Genomic DNA, 20718 nt, shown 5'->3' with positions numbered 1-20718 from the left:
ATTGCTCACTGCTGCCCTCATTATTTGTCTCAAAAAAAGAAAAAAAGGCCTCTTCTTTTGTTCAGTTACATGCATTTGCATTGATCAAGCCAATGAAAACAAAACCTATTCACATTCTGGTTGTTGTGGCCTAAATATATCTTTATAAAAGCTTCCACAACTGTGAAAAATAATAGCAACCAGGTTAATTGTGATAAAGTGATTAAGTAATGACTGACAGGCCTAATGTCAAAGCAGGATGTGATCAGACTGTGTCAACAAGAAAAGTCCATGTACAACTACATATCGAAAATATTACGGAATATTACAGCGGGGTTGCAGTGCCAAACCCCCATATTAGAAAGAGGAACGCACGTTTGAGAGCATCACGTCTTGACGTATGAGTGGTTAATATATTTGACCAGCTGTGATTATCCCTGTGTTGTTCCTGCTCCTGTTTAATATGAACACCAAGACGCACTCACTCATGTAAGGGAGGGGAATAATACACAAACACTAACATCCCAATACCCGGAAATATCTTTACGATATGTGTCACTATGTAGGGCCAGACTTTTTATATCTCCTTTTTCGTCATTTTACATTTGTCAATAACTGGGCATAATTTGAAATTTCACCATGAGTGGACCAATAGAAATGGTGCCAAAACATCTTATATTAGCTTCCGTTACAACTTTTACTCTTGTCAAGTTGCAGTTTTGAAGATTCAAGGTTTTGTCTCAACGTCGACAATGTGCCCCCCCCCCCCCCCTGCCCCCCTCAGGCTTAAATCCTGGGAGAAAAAAATCCAGTCAGTCAATAAATCAATAAATCACTCCAGACTTTTCATTTGAATAGCCTCTAACCCATTTTTGCTAAAAGCCCCATGCCTGAAAATGCACACTGATTAAGCCAGAAATACTAAAGCTCCCTCTCCTTGGATCACCACCTTATCGTGGTGGAGGGGTTTGCGTGCTTGAATGATCTTAGGAACTATGTTGTCTGGAGCAAAAGCTCCTGGTAGGGTCTCCCATGGCAAACTGGTCCTAGGTGACAGGTCAGACAAAGTGTGATCCATAATAACCCCTATGAAGACACAAAAGCAGGACTTGTGTACCCTGCCCGGAACAGGGTTACCGGGGCCCCACCCTGGAGCCAGGCCTGGGGGAGGGGCTCGCCAGCGATCGTCTGGTGGCCGGGCATTTACTCATGGTGCCCGGCCGGGCCCAGCCCGAAGGAGATACATGAGTCCCCCCTCCCATCGACCCACCACCAATGGGAGGGGCAGTAGTAGGGGTTCGGTGCGTTGTGGATCGGGCAGTGTCCGAAGGCGTGGGCCTTGGCGTTCTGATCCTCGGTTGCTGAAACTGGCTTTTGGAACTTGGAAATGTTACCTCACTGGCGGGGAAAGAGCCTGAGTTGGTGCGCGAGGTTGAGAGATACCGGCTAGATATAGTCGGGCTCACCTCAACACACAGCTTGGGCTCTGGGTCCAATCTCCTTGAGAGGGGCTGGACTTTATTCTTTTCTGGAGTTGCCCATGGTGAGAGGCGGCGGGCAGGTGTGGGCTTTCTCATAGCCCCTCGACTCGGTGCCTGTATGTTGGGGTTTTCTCCGGTGGACGAGAGGGTAGCTTCCCTACGCCTTCGGGTTGGGGAACGGGTCCTGACTGTTGTCTGTGCTTATGCACCGAACAGCAGTTCAGAGTACCCAGCCTTCTTAGAGTCCTTGGGAAGGGTGCTTGAAAGTGCTCCTCCTGGAGACTCTATTGTCCTACTGGGGGACTTCAACGCTCACGTGGGCAATGACAGTGAGACCTGGAGGGGTGTGATTGGGAGGAATGGCCTCTCTGATCTGAACCCGAGTGGTGTTCAGTTTTTGGACTTCTGCGCAAACCACAGTTTGTCCATCACGAACACCATGTTCGAACACAAGGATGTCCATAAGTGCACATGGCATCAGGACACCCTAGGCCGCAGTTCAATGATTGACTTTGTAGTCGTGTCATCGGACTTGCGGCCATGTGTTTTGGACACTCGGGTAAAGAGAGGAGCTGAGCTGTCAACTGATCACCACCTGGTGGTGAGTTGGATCAGGTGGTGGGGGAAGATGCCGGTCAGACCAGGCAAGCCCAAACGTATAGTGAGGGTTTGCTGGGAACGTCTAGCAGAAGAACCTGTCAGATTGATTTTCAACTCACACCTCCGTCAGAACTTTGACCAGATATCGGGGGAGGTGGGGGACATTGACTCAGAATGGGCCATGTTCCGTTCCTCCATTGCTGAAGCGGCTGACTGTAGCTGTGGCCGTAAGGTAGTTGGTGCCTGTCGGGGCGGTAATCCTCGAACCCGGTGGTGGACACCCCAGGTGAGAGATGCCGTCAAGCTGAAGAAGGAGTCCTACCAGGCATGGTTGGCCTGTGGGACACCAGAGGCAGCTGGCAGGTATCAACAGGCCAAGCGATCTGCGGCTTCAGTTGTCGCCAAGGCAAAAACCCGTGTATGGGAGGAGTTTGGTGAGGCCGTGGAAAGTGACTTTAAGTCGGCTCCGAAAAGATTCTGGCAAACCGTCAGGCGACTCAGAAGGGGAAAGCAGTGTGCCACTAGCACTGTATATAGTGGAGATGGTGTGCTGCTGACTTTGACTGAAGACGTCATTGGGCGGTGGAAGGAATACTTTGAAGACCTTCTCAATCCCACCGACACGTTCTCCAGTGAGGAGGCTGAGTCTGGGGACATGGGAATAGGCTTGTCCATTACTGAGGCCGAAGTCGCTAAGGTCGTTAAGAAGCTCCTTGGTGGCAAGGCTCCAGGGGTGGATGAGATCCGCCCTGAGTTCCTCAAGGCTCTGGATGTTGTGGGGCTGTCTTGGCTGACACGCCTTTTCAACATTGCGTGGACATCGGGGGCGGTGCCACTGGATTGGCAGACTGGGGTGGTGGTGCCTCTTTTTAAAAAAGGGGACCTGAGGGTGTGTTCCAACTACAGGGGAATCACACTCCTCAGCCTCCCTGGCAAGGTCTATGCAGGGGTACTGGAGAAGAGAGTCCGGCTTATAGTCGAACCTCGGATCCAGGAGGAACAGTGCGGGTTCCGCCCTGGTCGTGGAACACTGGACCAACTCTTCACCCTCTCCAGGATTCTGGAGGGTTCATGGGAGTTTGCCCAACCAGTCCACATGTGCTTTGTGGATCTGGAGAAGGCATTCGACTGTGTTCCCCGGGGTATTCTGTGGGAGGTGCTTCGGGAGTACGGGGTACATGGCTCTTTGCTACGAGCCATTCAGGCCCTGTACAAACAAAGCTGGAGTTTGGTTCGCATAGCCGGCAGTAAGTCAGACTCTTTCCCAGTGAGAGTTGGACTCCGTCAGGGCTGCCCTTTGTCACCGATTCTATTCATAATTTTTATGGATAGAATTTCTAGGCGCAGTCAAGGGATGGAGGGTGTCCGGTTTGGTGACCTCAGGGTCACATCGCTGCTGTTTGCAGATGATGTGGTCCTATTGGGGACATCAGGTCGCGAACTTCAGCTTTCGCTGGATCGGTTTGCAGCTGAGTGTGAAGCGGCTGGGATGAGAATCAGTACCTCTAAATCCGAGACCATGGTTCTCAGGCGGAAAAGGGTGGAGAGCCCTCTCTGGGTCGGGGATAGGCTCTTGCCTCAAGTGGAGGAGTTCAAGTATCTCGGGGTCTTGTTCACGAGTGATGGTACAAGGGAGCGGGAGATTGACAGGCGGATTGGTGCTGGGTCAGCAGTGATGCGGGCTCTTTACCGGTCTGTTGTGGTAAAGAAAGAGCTGAGCCATAAGGCAAGGCTCTCGATTTACCGGTCGATCTACGTTCCCACCCTCACCTATGGTCATGAGCTTTGGGTAATGACCGAAAGAATAAGATCGCGAATACAAGCGGCCGAAATGAGTTTCCTCCGCAGGGTGTCTGGACTCTCCCTTAGAGATAGGGTGAGAAGTTCAGTAATCCGGGAGGGACTCGGAGTAGAGCCGCTGCTTCTTCACGTCGAGAGGAGCCAGCTGAGGTGGTTCGGGCATCTGGTTAGGATGCCTCCTGGACGCCTCCCTCGGGAGGTGTCACAGGCGAGTCCACCTGGGAGGAGACCCCAGGGAAGACCCAGGACACGCTGGCGCGACTATATCGCCCAGCTGGCCTGGGAGCGCCTCGGAATCCCCCTTGGAGAGCTGGTGGAAGTGGCTGGGGAAAGGGAGGTCTGGGCTTCATTGCTTAGGATGCTGCCCCCGCGACCCGAACCCCGGAGAAGCGGAAGATAATGGATGGATGGATGGATACTAAAGCTCAGTGGCGCCCTCATGTGTTTGTGCAAAAAGACTGCCTTTGTAAATCTGGCCTTTAAACTACAAGTACAATGTTTTGTATTCAATGGCAATGAACAACTGTTCCAGAAGTACTGACAATTTACCATGATATTACTGATATAGTTTAATATTGCCCACTGTGCCACTCATAGCATGCATTAAACTCACATTCAGACTACTTGTTTTCCTGTACCCAACACATGACCTTCAACCAGCATGTGATATCATGCTCTTTTGAACTGTTGAACTTTATAGAACTGCTTTTTTTTCAATTTTATTTGTTTGAGGCTCTTCTGCAACCTACTTTATTGTTCCTCTGTAACTGGCATACAAACATCCAGTCCTTTAATGTTATGCTGGCTGGTTGTATGTCTAATCAATATACCGATGTTTGCAGGCCTCTTCCATTACAGCAATTGATGAAATGATGAGGTGCTTATGGATTGGAGTAAACAGCCTCGCTGATTATGCAACAGACAATGGAACATGGAAATTGCATTTCCAATGAATTGGAACATCTAGTTCTCCAAAACAAAAGAAGCTCTGGAGCAGCCCAGCACAGAGCTGATGCTTGTTCTGACTTAGACAATGAAGGAGTCAAGACATGTTCAGTGTTTAGCCTTGGATTAACCACTAAGCTTCTATAGACGAATGAAGTATATTCCTGTATTAAGTTTGCACCCTGAGGCAATAATGTGTGTAATTATTTGAATGCAGTGAGTCTGCAACAGTGGTCCTGTGGTCAGAAATGGATCATTATTGATTATATATATATATATATATATATATATATATATATATATATATACACACACACACACACACACACACACACACACACATTATATACACTGCTCAAAAAATAAAGGGAACACTTAAACAACACAATATAACTCCAAGTAAATCAAACTTCTGTAAAATCAAACTGTCCACTTAGGAAGCAACACTGACAATCAATTTCACAGCTGTTGTGCAAATGGAACAGACAACAAGTGGAGATTATTGGCGATTAGCAAGACACACTCAATAAAGGAGTGGTTCTGCAGGTGGGGACCACAGACCACTTCTCAGTACCTTTCTGCTTTCTGGATGATGTTTTGGTCACTTTTGAATGTTGGTGGTGCTTTCACACTCGTGGTAGCAGGAGACGGACTCTACAACCCACACAAGTGGCTCAGGTAGTGCAGCTCATCCAGGATGGCACATCAATGCGAGCTGTGGTTTGCTGTGTCTGTCAGCGTAGTGTCCAGAGGCTGGAGGTGCCACCAGGAGACAGTCCAGTACACCAGGAGACGTGGAGGAGGCCGTAGGAGGGCAACAACCCAGCAGCAGGACCGCTACCTCCGCCTTTGTGCAAGGAGGAACAGGAGGAGCACTGCCAGAGCCCTGCAGAATGACCTCCAGCAGGCCACAAATGTGCATGTGTCTGCACAAACGGTTAGAAACCGACTCCATGAGGACGGTATGAGGGCCTGACGTCCACAGATGGGGGTTGTGCTCACAGCTCAACACCGTGCAGGATGCTTGGCATTTGCCAGAGAACACCAGGATTGGCAAATTCGCCACTGGCGCCCTGTGATCTTCACAGATGAAAGCAGGTTCACACTGAGCACATGTGACAGACGTGACAGACTCTGGAGACACCGTGGAGAGCGATCTGCTGCCTGCAACATCCTTCAGCATGACTGGTTTGGCAGTGGGTCAGTAATGGTGTGGGGTGGCATTTCTTTGGAGGGCCGGCCCGCCTGTTCCCCAGACCTGAATCCGATTGAGCACATCTGGGACATCATGTCTCGCTCCATCCACCAACGTCACGTTGCACCGCAGACTGTCCAGGAGTTGGCGGATGCTTTAGTCCAGGTCTGGGAGGAGATCCCTCAGGAGACCATCCGCCACCTCATCAGGAGCTGCCCAGGCATTGTAGGGAGGTCATACAGGCACGTGGAGGCCACACACAACACTGAGCCTCATTTTAACTTGTTTCAAATGTGTTTCAAATTGTGTCCAAATCCAGGCCTCCATTGGTTAATAAATTTGATTTCCATTGATGATTTTTGTGATTTTGTTGTCGGCACATTCAACTTTGTACAGAACAAAGTATTCAATGAGAATATTTCATTCATTCAGATCTAGGATGTGTTATTTGAGTGTTCCCTTTATTTTTTTGAGCAGTGTGTATATATATATATATATATATATATATATATATATATATATATATATATATATATATATAATTTTTCGGAGGCTTGTAGGTCAAACTAATAAGATCTGCTCCTAAGCATATTCTGATTAGATAGAAGACAGAAATGATTAAAACAAAACACTGCAAGAAAACACAAAATTAAATAGCTGCTAATACTGTTTAGCTTTATGAGCATAATAGCTTGGACACTGTAGGAAAAATCTGATTGCTGAATTAAATGTCATCTCTCACTGAGAGGAGGAATAAAAAAGCTGGTATAATAAAGTTATAGTTTATAATATAGTTTAGTATAGTTTATAAATCTGTGCTCCCAGAATCCTGCATACTGTGATATACTGTGATTTTGGCCATGCTGCCTATTACAATCATGAGCCCATTAATGTGACTCAAATCAGTGGTGGTCCTATGGTGGCCCTATTCCATCGTGCAGCATTTTGCAGCTATACTCTGGTAAATCTGGATTTTTACAATGCTGAACATGTAACCAGATTACATGGCATTCCTCCTAGCCTCCCAGACAGTTGGCATTCTTACTCTTCCCAGCTCACATCCCACCCTAATCAGGTAATCAAATCCAACACAGCTGTGCTTGCCCGACTCTCCTGTGCTGTGAGCTGAAATAGAACAATAATGTTGCCTGCCTGGCAGGCCCGGAGGACCTTTTTCTGAACCTTTGCCTTAGATACAGCGGCCACAGAGCTCACGTCATGTCTGCGGGTTTAAACTGAAGCTGCACCAACACTGCAGCATGCTGGCTTAACAGCACAGTTCAGGCCTCGCTTCCCATGTTGACTAAACCGTGACGTCAAACAGCACTTTCTGCGAATCTAAAAAAGCCAATATGTGATTATACAGTCCAGTCTGGAAATCATTAGGCTTATTCCCACTGTGGGAAGTTATGTCATGGGCGGATCGACGGATGTACACGGTCACCTAATTGATCAATTTGGCTGTAACGATGACGCGACAACTTAGCAAGACAGATGCCGAATCCTCAAATCAGGTGGCCTTTAGGATAACACCCATTATAAATTATGCACATTTTCTGGAAGTTAACATTGCTTTACTTTGCATAACTTTGAGAGAAGCCGACGTCAATAAAGTCGTCAGCTTTATTCTCAATACTACAGTATGTACAGGACATACAGTGAAAAACGGTGCTACTCTCAGACCCACATGGGGTAGCAATATCATTAAATATACGGGTAAACAGGAAAAGTGTGAATTTAAATAGACACTAAACACTAATCATAAAAATAAACATTAACTGTGGAAAAACAGAGTAATAAAAATGATAGAAATATAAGAAGGTCCTGAAATGAACATTGAAGTAGCATAAGGCACATAGAGGTTAAGGTCTGTGGGTATAATCCGTAGTGCAGTTAGACTGAGCTCATGGAGCAGTTAAAGTGAGTAGAGTTCAGTAGAGTTCTGCTGAAAAGGGCAACAACCTCAAGTATGACTATACAGCAAAAAGTTCAGCAGATACCCGAGTCAGGGTTACCAAACCCAGCAAAAGGCTCATTCATAGCCCTAAGGTGGAGTTTGCACCAAATAAAGGGATCATTACCAGCACAGTAACAGTGATGAACTAACTAAAGTGAGTTAATGATGAAACAGATTTCATAACTATTAAGTGGCAGTACATAAAACCACTGAGGACCACTGAGGACCACTGAGTGATTTCATAGCTCTACTATGTATCAGTAAAGATAAAGCACTGTGAAAGAAGCCAGTTGCTCCCAGATTTGGTGATGTTGTGAAACAGCTCACAGCATGAGGTCTATAAAGCAAACAGAGTCGAGTCAAATGAATATGTTCTTATCAGTATTATCAGAGTGCCCCAGCTGGTGGTCTGGAGAACAGAACATACTACTCTACTCTGAATAACACCCAAAAGGATCCCTGCCATTCTGAGAAGTACACTGTGGGGTTTCATATCCTTTGATCAATTTATGGACCATGATGTCAAACCAACACTGCAAAACTGCATAGAGAACTCCTTATGAGGAACGATTCCCCATGAACATGCTGCAAGGCTATAACATGGACGGATTTGTTGAAGTTAACTTAATTGCTAACTAGATGATGGAAGACAGCGAGCAATTATTAATAATGGCAGTAACTACGTAAGATAAGCCAGAGCAATACAGATCTGGGATGTTGTCCAGTACATGGAGGAATCTTTGATACTACAAGCTGAGAAGCACCAACTAATGCAAACAAACAGGTGCTCAGTTGGCTTTGATTGCTGGGAGGTTTCTTGTCCTAGATTTGGACTCACTGGATAATAAAGCTTATTTATAAAGCACTTTACAACAGGTGTTGTCACAAAGCAGCTTTACGGAAAAATGCGGGTCTGGGAAAAGAAGCGGGAGTGCCGTTTAGGTAGGTAGGTAGGTAGGTAGGTAGGTAGGTAGATAGATAGATAGATAGATAGATAGATAGATAGATAGATAGATAGATAGATAGATAGATAGATAGATAGATACTTTATTGATCCCGAAGGAAAATTTTGCAATGTCCAATATATTTAATGTGCAATAACATTCAGAAGCAATAAAGGCACCATGTGTCCTGGCATACAATCATGTGTTTTCACAACTGATGCAAATGAAACTCAATGCCTGTAGACATTGTTTATTCTTTAAACCCTTAACATTCCAGGTTTATTTAATACAAAGGCTGATTATTTAGTAACTACAGGGACTTCAATGCAAAATATTGGAGGTATTGTTGTGTTATAGAAGTGTGTTGTAATACTCTGGGCCCGTGGCTTGTTAAGGGGTTAATAATTAACTGAAGGTGCACTTATTAAGCAATGTTTTCTGGCCAACTGACAACAGCGACTCTCACCTCACCTTAACTGAAGCAATGGATGACAGCTTCCTGTCCAGAATGAACCAGTGTCATGATTACAGCTGTATGTAAAATCACCGCACACAGCATGTAGTGTTCTCAGTTTAGTTATCTTAACCAAAAAAAGTGGGGTTGTCTTTTTGGTCATTAGGTTTTCCCAACACTTAAAGGTTCTCTTGGCCCTCAAGCAGAAGATTATGACTCTGTTTCCAGAGCTTAGGCTTTAGGACCCCAGTGCTGCGAGGCCTTAAGGTTTTAACTAAGACGTGTGGTCAAAACAGGGAGTAAGGTCAGAGACTCCTCTAAACATAGAGAGATCCATAATCGATAAACGAGGCAAGAGCACAAGCCAGAAAACAGTTGAATTAACCACTCGGAGGAACTGAGTTGTATGACTCAGTAATGCTATAATGTTATCTTCAAGTTGTTGACGTACAAAGTGAAACAGAGTGTGTGTGTAAAAAGTGATACCATGATAATGTAGCTTAAAATACACAGGTGCAGGTGCAAAGGGGAAGCGCCAAGGTGAAGCTGGAGCAGGAGCAAACCAGTCAGGAGTGGAAGAGCTGTGAAGCTGTGGGTCCTTCGCCAACCACCACTTCGCTCAGTCACTCCGTCAGCATTATCATATCATATCATATCATATCATATCATATCATATCATATCATATCATATCATATCATCTCTGCTATGGACAATAACACCTTAACACTAAGCCACTTTAAAGAACAATAACACTGAGTCACTCAAGCCACTTTAAAATCTCTATATTCTCTATATTTTGTGTATATTTAATATATTTCAATTAGTTTTTTATATTTTACTTTACTCATTTCCTTTCTGTAGAGGGAGCAGCTCTCAGCTGCTCTCACCACAAGCATTTCAATGCATAAATGTCCTGACATGTTGTGCAAATGACAAACTTTACACTTGAGGCGCCAATGTAAAGTCTCCTAGGGCGGAGATTCCCTATGTGACGCCACATAGAGTTCAAAAGTTCAATTTCAATTCAATTCAGCAGCGGATTGAACAGATTTATTTTTTCGGAGGTTTGCGGACAAAACAAACTAGCAAAGGAGTAATAATGTGTTAAAAACAGGCTGTAAAGAAAACAAGCAATATGTTTTTTTTTTAATTCAGTCTTTTTGAAAATAAAGCAAGATGGACCAGAAAAAAAAACAGTTGGTAAAAGTGAATGGGTAAAAAACATGATGACATCATAATTGACATCCAATTAGGTACTTTTAGTTCATGCAGTTGCACGTTCTGGTCGTTGTTGTTTACAGTGAAGGAATTTATTTCTGTGAAATGTATATATTATATATGTATATATATAAACCTCAGTTCTCCAGGAAGAAGGCTGCTCCCTGGTTTCTGAAGGGGTTTGGATTCTTCAACAGGCTCCATTGCTATAAATAAGTAGTCTTTATGGTACTCGCAGCTGAGGAGTGCTCTAAAAGTGCTGAGGATATCAGCAACACACTAAAAAAAACAGACACCGTGAAGTGATTTAGCACAATAATGATAATATTATTAATATAATTATATTATCTTTTCTTATGTGTAAAACTAAACTCTTCACAATGACGGTCCAAGGGTTCTTTAGCTTCATGAATTCTATAGAACCATCAACACTCGGAGAACCAGCTGCATGCTTAAAGTGTTCTTTGCTTCATGAAATGATTTCAGATTGATGGAGAATGTGTTGTATATGGTTCTATATAGGACCTTTTTGAAAATGGTTCTGTATAGCACCAAAAAGCGTTCTCCTATTGTTACAAGCTTGACATCGTAACAATATAAGAATCCTTTTTGGTGCTATATAGAACCATACACAACAATTAAAGCATACAAATTGTTATTTGAGTGTTCTATATAGAACCCTTGTCTTTACTAAAGAACCCTGGAAGAACCGTCTTTTTAATAGTGTACAGTAGGAATGGATTACGGACAGGGGAGGGTTTTCAGAAGGTTACGTTCTTTGGTAGATATCTGGACACATGAACTACTCACAGTCAAAGGTGAACAATAAAATGAAAGTATTAAAAGTATTAACAATAGAAAAGCCTAGACTCTACACAGCTATAGACTACAGAAGCTGTGCGCTTCTCAAAAACTAAATCTCAATGCCCGGCCGATGTCTTTTACAATTTTTAAACGGAAGTAAAGCTTGGCTCCAAAAGCAGGTCACCAGGTTCTCTCCTGAACACAGACCGGAGCTCTTTTAAACAGTAATAAGCAAGCGTAGCACAGTCCCGTCTGCCAGATGGAGGCGGTGGGGTTAAATATTCACCCAAGTTGGAACTGACCCAGCCACTTGGCAAACAGAAAACAACAGACAGCTATAGGAACAAGCAGGAGAGTGAGCAGCAGCTGGGCTTTTACTGCCCTCAGGACAGAATAAAGATAACGTCGAAGTAGGATGAGTGAAAAAACAGGACTTTCTGAAATGGAATGTCTGGACCACAAAAAGAACATCTACAAAACAAAGAAAGAAGCCGCTGGCGTCTTCAGAACATTGGACTGGTCACCCCCAGAGTCCAGACCTCAACATCACTGAATGTGTTTGGGATTACTTGGGCGGCAAGAAGCAGAAAATGCAACTGAAAGTTATCCTGGCAAAATTTCTTTAATAAAACCAAAACTCCCAAAAGCAATGAAAGTTGTACTAAAGACTGTTTTTTGTGCAAAATACAGAAAAATCGGTTATACCGACATACGCCAACATCGGCGTGCTTGTGTGAAATTTTACATTATATAATAGATACAATAGATAAAATCCATATATCAATTTTTTTTCCAAAACTCAGCAAGTAAATAAAAACAGAACTAAAATTTGCACGTGTCCTGCAGAGGATGTGTTCACACACTTAAGAAAATCAACAAAACGTGTAGTTTGTTAGGATTTAATTGTTTAATTGTTGAGACTTTTGCGCAATTTTCTGTTAATTATGTGCTCTGTAATTTTTCCCTGAAGCTGAAAAAATAAATAACTTAAGGCTAAAAGGCTATTTTGACTGGAAATGAAATAAATAAATAAAAGCTAGTCTCTGAGTTTTGCATAGTTTTGTACACAATCACTTTTATTGGAATAAAATTTTAATGGAAAAAAAACAAATGCATGTTACTCCTACTACTACTCCTACTCCTACTCCTACTCCTATTCCTACTCCTACTACTACTCCTACTCCTACTCCTACTACTACTCCTACTCCTACTCCTACTACTACTCCTACTCCTACTCCTATTCCTACTCCTATTCCTATTCCTACTCCTACTCCTACTCCTACTCCTACTCCTATTCCTACTCCTATTCCTACTCCTATTCCTACTCCTACTCCTATTCCTATTCCTACTCCTACTACTACTCCTACTCCTATTCCTACTCCTACTCCTACTCCTACTCCTATTCCTACTCCTACTCCTATTCCTACTCCTACTCCTATTCCTACTCCTACTCCTACTCCTACTCCTACTCCTATTCCTACTACTTAGAAACTACGATTAGATTTACCCTTACTGAAGTATAGCTGACGGAGGCAATATTTTCCACACACACACACACACACACACTTACCGCCATTATGAGTTCAAAGGGGAATTTGTAGACCCTCACAGGTGACTGATATTTCTGCACCATGGCTGCAGCTTCAGCTTCTCCTTACCAGCGAGCTCTAAGTAGAGAAATAACACAATAGAGTTTTATAGTCAAAGCACATCCTTCTCAGCTGATACACTGGCATTGTGCAGCGAGTCAGCTGAGACGGGTCATATGACCCAGAGCCCGAGGGCTGGACTGAGCAGAGGTCATTCTTTTAAGCTTTTGTGAACACTCACCAGTTTCTGTTGGTTCTCTGATTTGTAATAAATATTTACTTCATTCGAGTCCAATAAAAATCCATCCGTTCAATGATGCACAAAAATGAATTAATACTAATCTCAACGTTCAGGTGACAAATAGAGGTGATGAGGGGCTACAGCCCTGAAGATACGAGTACGCCCCTCTAACTGGATTGGACTACTACAGGCCTTGGTCATTGCAAGGAATGGCAAAGCAGGACAATTTGCTATACGGTCTCAAGACCATAACAAATGATGTTTTTTGGCATTATTGCATTATAATATAATGGAAAGGCCTCAAAGGTTTACAGCTGTTTCATGCAGAGGTTTGCGCCCTCCTTGTCCGTTTTATTTATTATCTAAGCAAATATGCGTATGGATTCTCATGACTGGAGGTACAGTGCTTATACCTTTGCTCATGGCTGTTCAGGCAGATTACTAATACAAATGATGCGGTAATCATTTTCCTGCTGATATTATTTTAAACTTTAGAACATCAAAAAATCAGCCACAAAAAAAAGAATGTTCTGCGAAAACCGGAGTTAAACACACTGCATATTCCACTGCTGAGGCACATCTTTTGCCGAGTCTGTGGGGGCGAGTTACTGACTTCCATCTCGCCTCATTAAAAAGACGGAAACTACAAGCCAATTATGAACTATTAAAAATTGAAACGGTGTGGCCATCAGACGGAACGTAGGCCTCGTCTTAGAGTCGTGATCACAGTGAAAAATGAAATGAGTAATTAAAGGGTGACAGTGATAAACTCTTCGGTGCGGTGGCCCTCAAGGACTGGAGTCTCACACACCTGACCTATAGTGTGAGCTCAAGATACACACAAATACACACACATTTATCCTGATCTCAGATTGTCTACAAAAGGTGTGCTCTCAGACGCAGGTGGTGACGTTACAGTCACTCAGATGCAGATCTACTTACTACGAATCATAAACCTTCAGTCATTTCTTGTTGTTGTGTTTAAACTTGTGCTTAAAGTTTTGTTGCTTCAGCTCCTGGACTTCTACTACTGCTCATGCCGGACTTTCCAAAACGGTCAAGCGTATGGAACGGCCTCTCTCATTATTATGGCATATCATCATTATGACTTGCCATTTCATAATAATGAGGTTCTGTCTCATAATTATGACTTAGTAAGTCATAATTACACACCATCTCATAATGAGGAGACTCATTATTATGAGAAAATAAGTCATAATTATGAAATGCCAAGTCATACATATGAAGAGGTAAGTCAGAATTATGAGATATGAAGTCTATGGGGTGCCAAGCAAGTCATTATTTTAACATACCGAGTCATAATTACGAGATGCCAAGTCAAAATTATGAGATTGAATCATATCACGACATATTAAGGCATAATTATGAGAAAGTAAGTCATAATTATGAGATTGCAAGCGAAACCTTACCATCAGTATGAGATGCATCAGAATTATGAAATCAAATCTCATTATCATGAGATAGTATTACATAATTATGACTTGCTAAGTCATAATTCTGGAAAAGCTCGGGATTTATTTACATTTATGTCATTTGGCTGATGCTCTTATCCAGAGCGACTTACAGTTTGATCATTTTACACAGGAAGGCCAAGGTGCTGTTAGGAGTCTTGCCCAAGGACTCTTATTGGTATAGTGTAGGGTGTTTACCCAGGTGGGGGATTGAACCCCAGTCTACAGTGTAGAAGGCAGAGGTGCTACCCACTACACTAACCAACCAACCAATTTATTAAGATGCTATATTTTCCTCCATACAAGTGAGCTGCTCTGCTGGGAGAAGCTGGATGTACTGACACACGGGGGTTTTAGAAACTACTCAGTACCTCAGTAGTTGGTACCTGGTACTTTTTTTTTTACCTTCAACTTCATTGTTCCACTGACGAAGCAACACTTTTAGGCTGCTCTCCTGACCTCTGGACCTCCGAGTGCTCTTCTTGATGCTGAGGTGGACAATTTGAGGAACTGTCCAGGTGGAAACATCAGTCTGACTGACCACAGCCTAGTGGTGTCACTAAGCAAACTCTGGCTAGACTACAGCCCGTGAGGTGAAGGCTTTTGCCATCTCCGCTAACGCTGGGGCTCTTCAGCAGTTCAGGACAGTGAACTTACCTTAAAAGTAGCCTGTGACTGTAACTCAGACGGCGCTTCAGAAAATGCCGGTCCGACAGTCCAGGGGCATGAAGACTCAGTGTCCGTTAAATCCCCTCCATGTGGCGTCTGTAAGATGAAATCGCGGTTTATTCTCCAAGTTGGAGCTGACAGATGTTCCACAACTCTGCTGAAGTGCTCGATCAGTGAGCCTGCACTCACCTTCACCTCCTCCAACTCCGCCTCTTCCCTATCGGGACCAAAAAGCCTTCCAGAAAAGGGAAAAAGAGAAAACATTCCAGTCTGTTGACATTTTCTGTGCCAATATCCATTTAACTATCGCTTCGTTCACTCATTCATTAGGTCGCTCGTTCATTCAAACATCCGTAGCGTCATTTTTAGGGTGTTATTCCCTCATAAACCAGCTGTCGTGCCTGTTCTGGCCAGTAGAGGGAGCTGTGACAGTTTATATTCTAGGACCACAGAGAACAGCAGTATTACCAGAGCCTGTTCATGATGAGAGGAGACTGGTTAACAGTACTGCTACTGAGAGCTGATTGGTTAGTGTTACTGCTACTGAGTGCTGATTGGTTAGTCTTACTGCTACTGAGAGCTGATTGGTTAGTGTTACTGCTACTGAGAGCTGATTGGTTAGTGTTACTGCTACTGAGAGCTGATTGGTTAGTGTTACTGCTACTGAGAGCTGATTGGTTAGAGTTACTGCTACTGAGAGCTGATTGGTTAGTGTTACTGCTACTGAGAGCTGATTGGTTAGCGTTACTGCTACTGAGAGCTGATTGGTTAGCGTTACTGCTACTGAGAGCTGATTGGTTAGCGTTACTGCTGCTGAGTGCTGATTGGTTAGCGTTACTGCTACTGAGAGCTGATTGGTTAGAGTTACTGCTACTGAGAGCTGATTGGTTAGCGTTACTGCTACTGAGAGCTGATTGGTTAGCGTTACTGCTACTGAGAGCTGATTGGTTAGCGTTACTGCTACTGAGAGCTGATTGGTTAGCGTTACTGCTACTGAGAGCTGATTGGTTAGCGTTACTGCTACTGAGAGCTGATTGGTTAGAGTTACTGCTACTGAGAGCTGATTGGTTAGTGTTACTGCTACTGAGAGCTGATTGGTTAGCGTTACTGCTACTGAGAGCTGATTGGTTAGCGTTACTGCTACTGAGAGCTGATTGGTTAGAGTTACTGCTACTGAGAGCCGATTGGTTAGCGTTACTGCTACTGAGAGCCGATTGGTTAGCGTTACTGCTACTGAGTGCTGATTGGTTACTGTTACTGCTACTGAGAGCTGATTGGTTAGTGTTACTGCTACTGAGAGCTGATTGGTCAGTGTTACTGCTACTGAGAGCCGATTGGTTAGTGTTACTGCTACTGAGAGCTGATTGGTTAACAGTACTGCTACTGAGAGCCGATTGGTTAGTGTTACTGCTACTGAGAGCTGATTGGTTAGTGTTACTGCTACTGAGAGCTGATTGGTCAGTGTTACTGCTACTGAGAGCCGATTGGTTAGTGTTACTGCTACTGAGAGCTGATTGGTTAGCGTTACTGCTACTGAGAGCTGATTGGTTAACAGTACTGCTACTGAGAGCCGATTGGTTAGTGTTACTGCTACTGAGAGCTGATTGGTTATCGTTACTGCTACTGAGAGCCGATTGGTTAGTGTTACTGCTACTGAGAGCCGATTGGTTAGTGTTACTGCTACTGAGAGCTGATTGGTTATCGTTACTGCTACTGAGAGCCGATTGGTTAGTGTTACTGCTACTGAGAGCCGATTGGTTAGTGTTACTGCTACTGAGAGCTGATTGGTTAGCGTTACTGCTACTGAGTGCTGATTGGTTACTGTTACTGCTACTGAGAGCTGATTGGTTAGCGTTACTGCTACTGAGTGCTGATTGGTTACTGTTACTGCTACTGAGTGCTGATTGGTTAGTCTTACTGCTACTGAGAGCTGATTGGTTAGCGAGCTGATCAGCTGATTGGCTGAAGGAAGTGGTTTGTGTTCACTGACCTCATGAATCTGCATGAGGCAAGGTAAACATTACTGGAGTTCAAAAATGCTCAAGAAGAAAACAGCAGTGTTAAAATGTTTCATGCGGTTCTGTGCTCAAGAAAAGAACACACTCCTCTATATAAAAATGTCCAAGCATTTACAAACTATGATTATACTTAAATGCTCCATAGCAGTGCCCTCTAGTGTTTCACAAATGTTAAAGACATGACTGAGTGGCAATGTGCTTCTCTACAAGTTTCCTAAAACTACTGCTGCTGTTTAGGTTCTGAATAAATGAATTAACGAATGAATGAACAAAAATAAGGAAGAAAGAAATAAACAGGGGATGTAAACCCTACTCAAGTAAAAGTACTGTTTGTTCTGTGAAAAGACTTGAGTAGAAGTCTCAGGTAATGTGCTACAGCTCTAAAGAAACAAAACTTTTGTTTTGTAGGAACTTAAAGCTGCACTATGTATGATCCAGTGGTGGACGCAGTACACCAGTCATGTACTTGAGTTAAAGTAGAGACCCCCAAGGTAAAATATTACTCCAGTAAAAGTAGAAGTTCCTCCCTTTAGACCTCCACTTGAGTAAAAGTACTAAAGTATTTCCCTTCAAATGTACTTAAGTATAAAGTAAAAGTACTAAAAGAGTAATTCTGGCTCTGATGTCCTGTTATCATTTTTATAACCAGACTGGCTTCATGAACTCATTTCAGGTGAAAGTCCTCCAGCGTCTCTCTTGGTAAACCAGTCTTTTAATAGAACGTCATTAATTAGTGACGCTGACGTCTATTAAAATGATCATAAGCACAAAACACTGAAGGTAAACAGTTTCCATCAGGGAGAACCGAGTGGCTCTGAAATCACTTTTTACACACAAGCAAAGTTTCAGTTTCAGATTTATTTACAACTTAGTTCCAAGTTTAAGTTGAATAAAAACTGGCTTTAAACTCAGGATCACAGATGAGCTCCTTTACTATGTTGATCTGTAGGCGTCTGTTCATAAACATAAACCAGCCCAAACTCATTTACTATAAAATGAAATGGTGTTTGTAGAAATTCAGAAAAAAGCCGCGTCAGTCTCGACTGCATAAGTGGACATATTTCTATATTGAGCTCTATTTACACAAAGTTAGGTTAGTTCATCATTTATGTTGAACAGACTCTCCCAAAGTTTTACGCTGCTGTGCTGACGTTGAACCGCGTGCTGCACTGGGTCGGTCTGACCAACAGGTCAAAACCAGCTCAGAACAAAGTGACCGCTGGGCCCTGATTGGTGCTCTGGCTTTGCGCTTCTTTCGTTTTGACATGTTACGTTTTTATACACACAGAAACCAAAAGGAACGACAGATTTCTCAAAATGTAGGAGGAAAAAGTCGGATATTAGACTCTGAAATGTAGTGGAGTGAAAGGAAAAAGTCGCCCAGAACGGAGAAACTTCAGTACAGATACACCAAAAATACTTAAGTACAGAAACTAATTACATTTACTTAGTTACTGTCCACCACTGGTAAGTCCCCCTGTAAAGCCTAATTAAAATCAGCCTCAAAAAGCAGGTCTGGCTGGTTGTTTAAGACTCAAATCCTTAATCGACGTCATACCAATGAAGATACAATGACAACAGACCATTCGCTTACATCCCTGTAAGATCCTTCAGCAAGTTCTCTTTCAATATACACGCAATCAGATTCATCCTCGTGGGGAAGGGGTCTGAAGCATTGCTTGCAATTACGCGTGTCCACCAGAGGGGTCATCAGACCACCAAAATGGGCAGTGTAGCTATAATGCCAAGAATAAAAAAACACAACTGAATAGTAAAAAGAAGATTCCTTTCCCCACAAACATACGTCAAATTTATCGAATACACAGAAAATTACAAAATTCATCAAACTGCTGCTTGAGTACCTTTTACTTTTACTTCTAGCCATCAAAAGCTGTGACAGAACAATGTTGTCCAACTCCTGCAATGCACCCGCATTGCACAACTTCCTATTTTTCCTGCATCAGTCTTATCATTAGCTAATGATCCTTAGCTAATGATCTGAAAGTCCTTGTTGGGCTGAATCAGATGTTTTAGAGTAGGAAAACATGAAATTGAGCTGGGCAGCTTGGGCCTCCTGGACTGTGTCTGGAAAGCTTACTTATTTACGGCAGAAAGATGGTGGGTGTTTTTTGAGTTTCAGCTTGAGACATAAAGGAAGGTCATATGTAGACGTTATGTACAACATCATGGAAGTTTATTAGACCAAACTGTGGTTTAAATCTTCTCTCCCAGTATGTTGAAAAAACACTAGCATATCATTAAACTCTTATGAACGTGGCCTCTCATAGTCACATCCTCTTGGAATAAGAAGATCTTCATAAAAACTCCCAAAAACTGATCATTTCTTGATTCAGCCAGCAAAAAAGTGGAGTGAGGAGATTTATGGGGGCAGTGGAGCGCGTGTTTGACGTTGCTAATGAGGTGACCCGGACCCAGGTTTAAACCACCACTGTAATGATCGGTAGTCTGCGGCGTTACCGCTGAGCCACCGGGATGCACAGGCAAGCAAGGACAAAGAAAGGTGGAAATGAGGAGGCAGTGAAGAACAGCAAACAAAGGAAACGCCAAAAGCAGCTCAAACAAAGGCCGAGTTAGAAAAAGGGAAATATAATCAGAAAACAAGACATTTCCTCTGTGATTATGCGAGGAAGGTAAGCTTTAGGTTTTGCCGGTTCTTCGAAGAGCAAACACTTTTGCATGGCTTGGAACCGTCTCTTGGTCAAGCCTTCTTTTGAGCTTTTAAGTAGTTTTGGGGCAGTTTCTCTCTTTTCTTTTCACTAAGTACCGTACCGGTCACCCCTCTACAAAGGTGTGACAAACACTGGTGTTGGCTGCAGCCTTAAATAGAGGAGCTCACAGGTGTATTGGGTTAGCCTGATTAGTCTTGCTGTCATTGCCCTCTGCCAGCAGCAGACGGTCTAGGCTGGGCGTCTTGCTGCCATTGCCCTCTGCCGGCAGCAGGCGGTCTAGGCTGGGCACCTTGCTGCCGTCGCCCTCTGCCGGCAGCAGGCGGTCTAGGCTGGGCACCTTGCTGCCGTCGCCCTCTGCCGGCAGCAGGCGGTCTGGGCTGGGCATCTTGCTGCTGTTGCCCTCTGCTGGCAGCAGGCGGTGCAGGCTAGACCCTTACAACTAAGGCTTAGACTGCCTACACTGCGACTTCATACTTATAAATAAAGAAACCACCAAGCAGGTCAAATGACAGCTCATTAGTATTGCAACTCTACTCTGAACGTTTTAAAGGTAACCTGTAGACTCAGTAGATGGAATTTGGCATTAAGAACGGAGAAGGAAGACGGGCAAACAGCTCTGGATCCTGCAGGCTCTTCAAGTGCTGGTGGTCAAGGTGGCTGA

General features: G+C 43.7%; 1 protein-coding gene across 3 annotated transcripts in view; it reads right to left on the bottom strand.

The window, feature by feature from the left end:
• The window catches only part of LOC108435873 (SEC14-like protein 1), a 35593-nt gene extending 19854 nt beyond the window's left edge, over positions 1 to 15739 (bottom strand). For 2 of the 3 annotated variants that reach the window (XM_017711996.2, XM_017711999.2), the window contains exons 1-2: positions 15338 to 15521; positions 12949 to 13045 (exon numbers count right to left, since the gene is read on the bottom strand). In XM_017711996.2, the coding sequence (XP_017567485.1) occupies positions 12949 to 13011 (63 nt within the window). In that variant the 5' untranslated portion in view covers positions 13012 to 13045; positions 15338 to 15521. The other variant, XM_017711998.2, reaches the window with a different exon arrangement.
• Positions 15740 to 20718: the final 4979 nt, after the last annotated feature.

Source organism: Pygocentrus nattereri, chromosome 14, assembly GCF_015220715.1.
Source record: "Pygocentrus nattereri isolate fPygNat1 chromosome 14, fPygNat1.pri, whole genome shotgun sequence".
NCBI classification, from domain to species: Eukaryota; Metazoa; Chordata; class Actinopteri; order Characiformes; family Serrasalmidae; genus Pygocentrus; species Pygocentrus nattereri.
The sequence above is the reverse complement of the archived record's forward strand: the minus strand, read 5'-3'. Positions and strand labels throughout refer to the sequence as shown.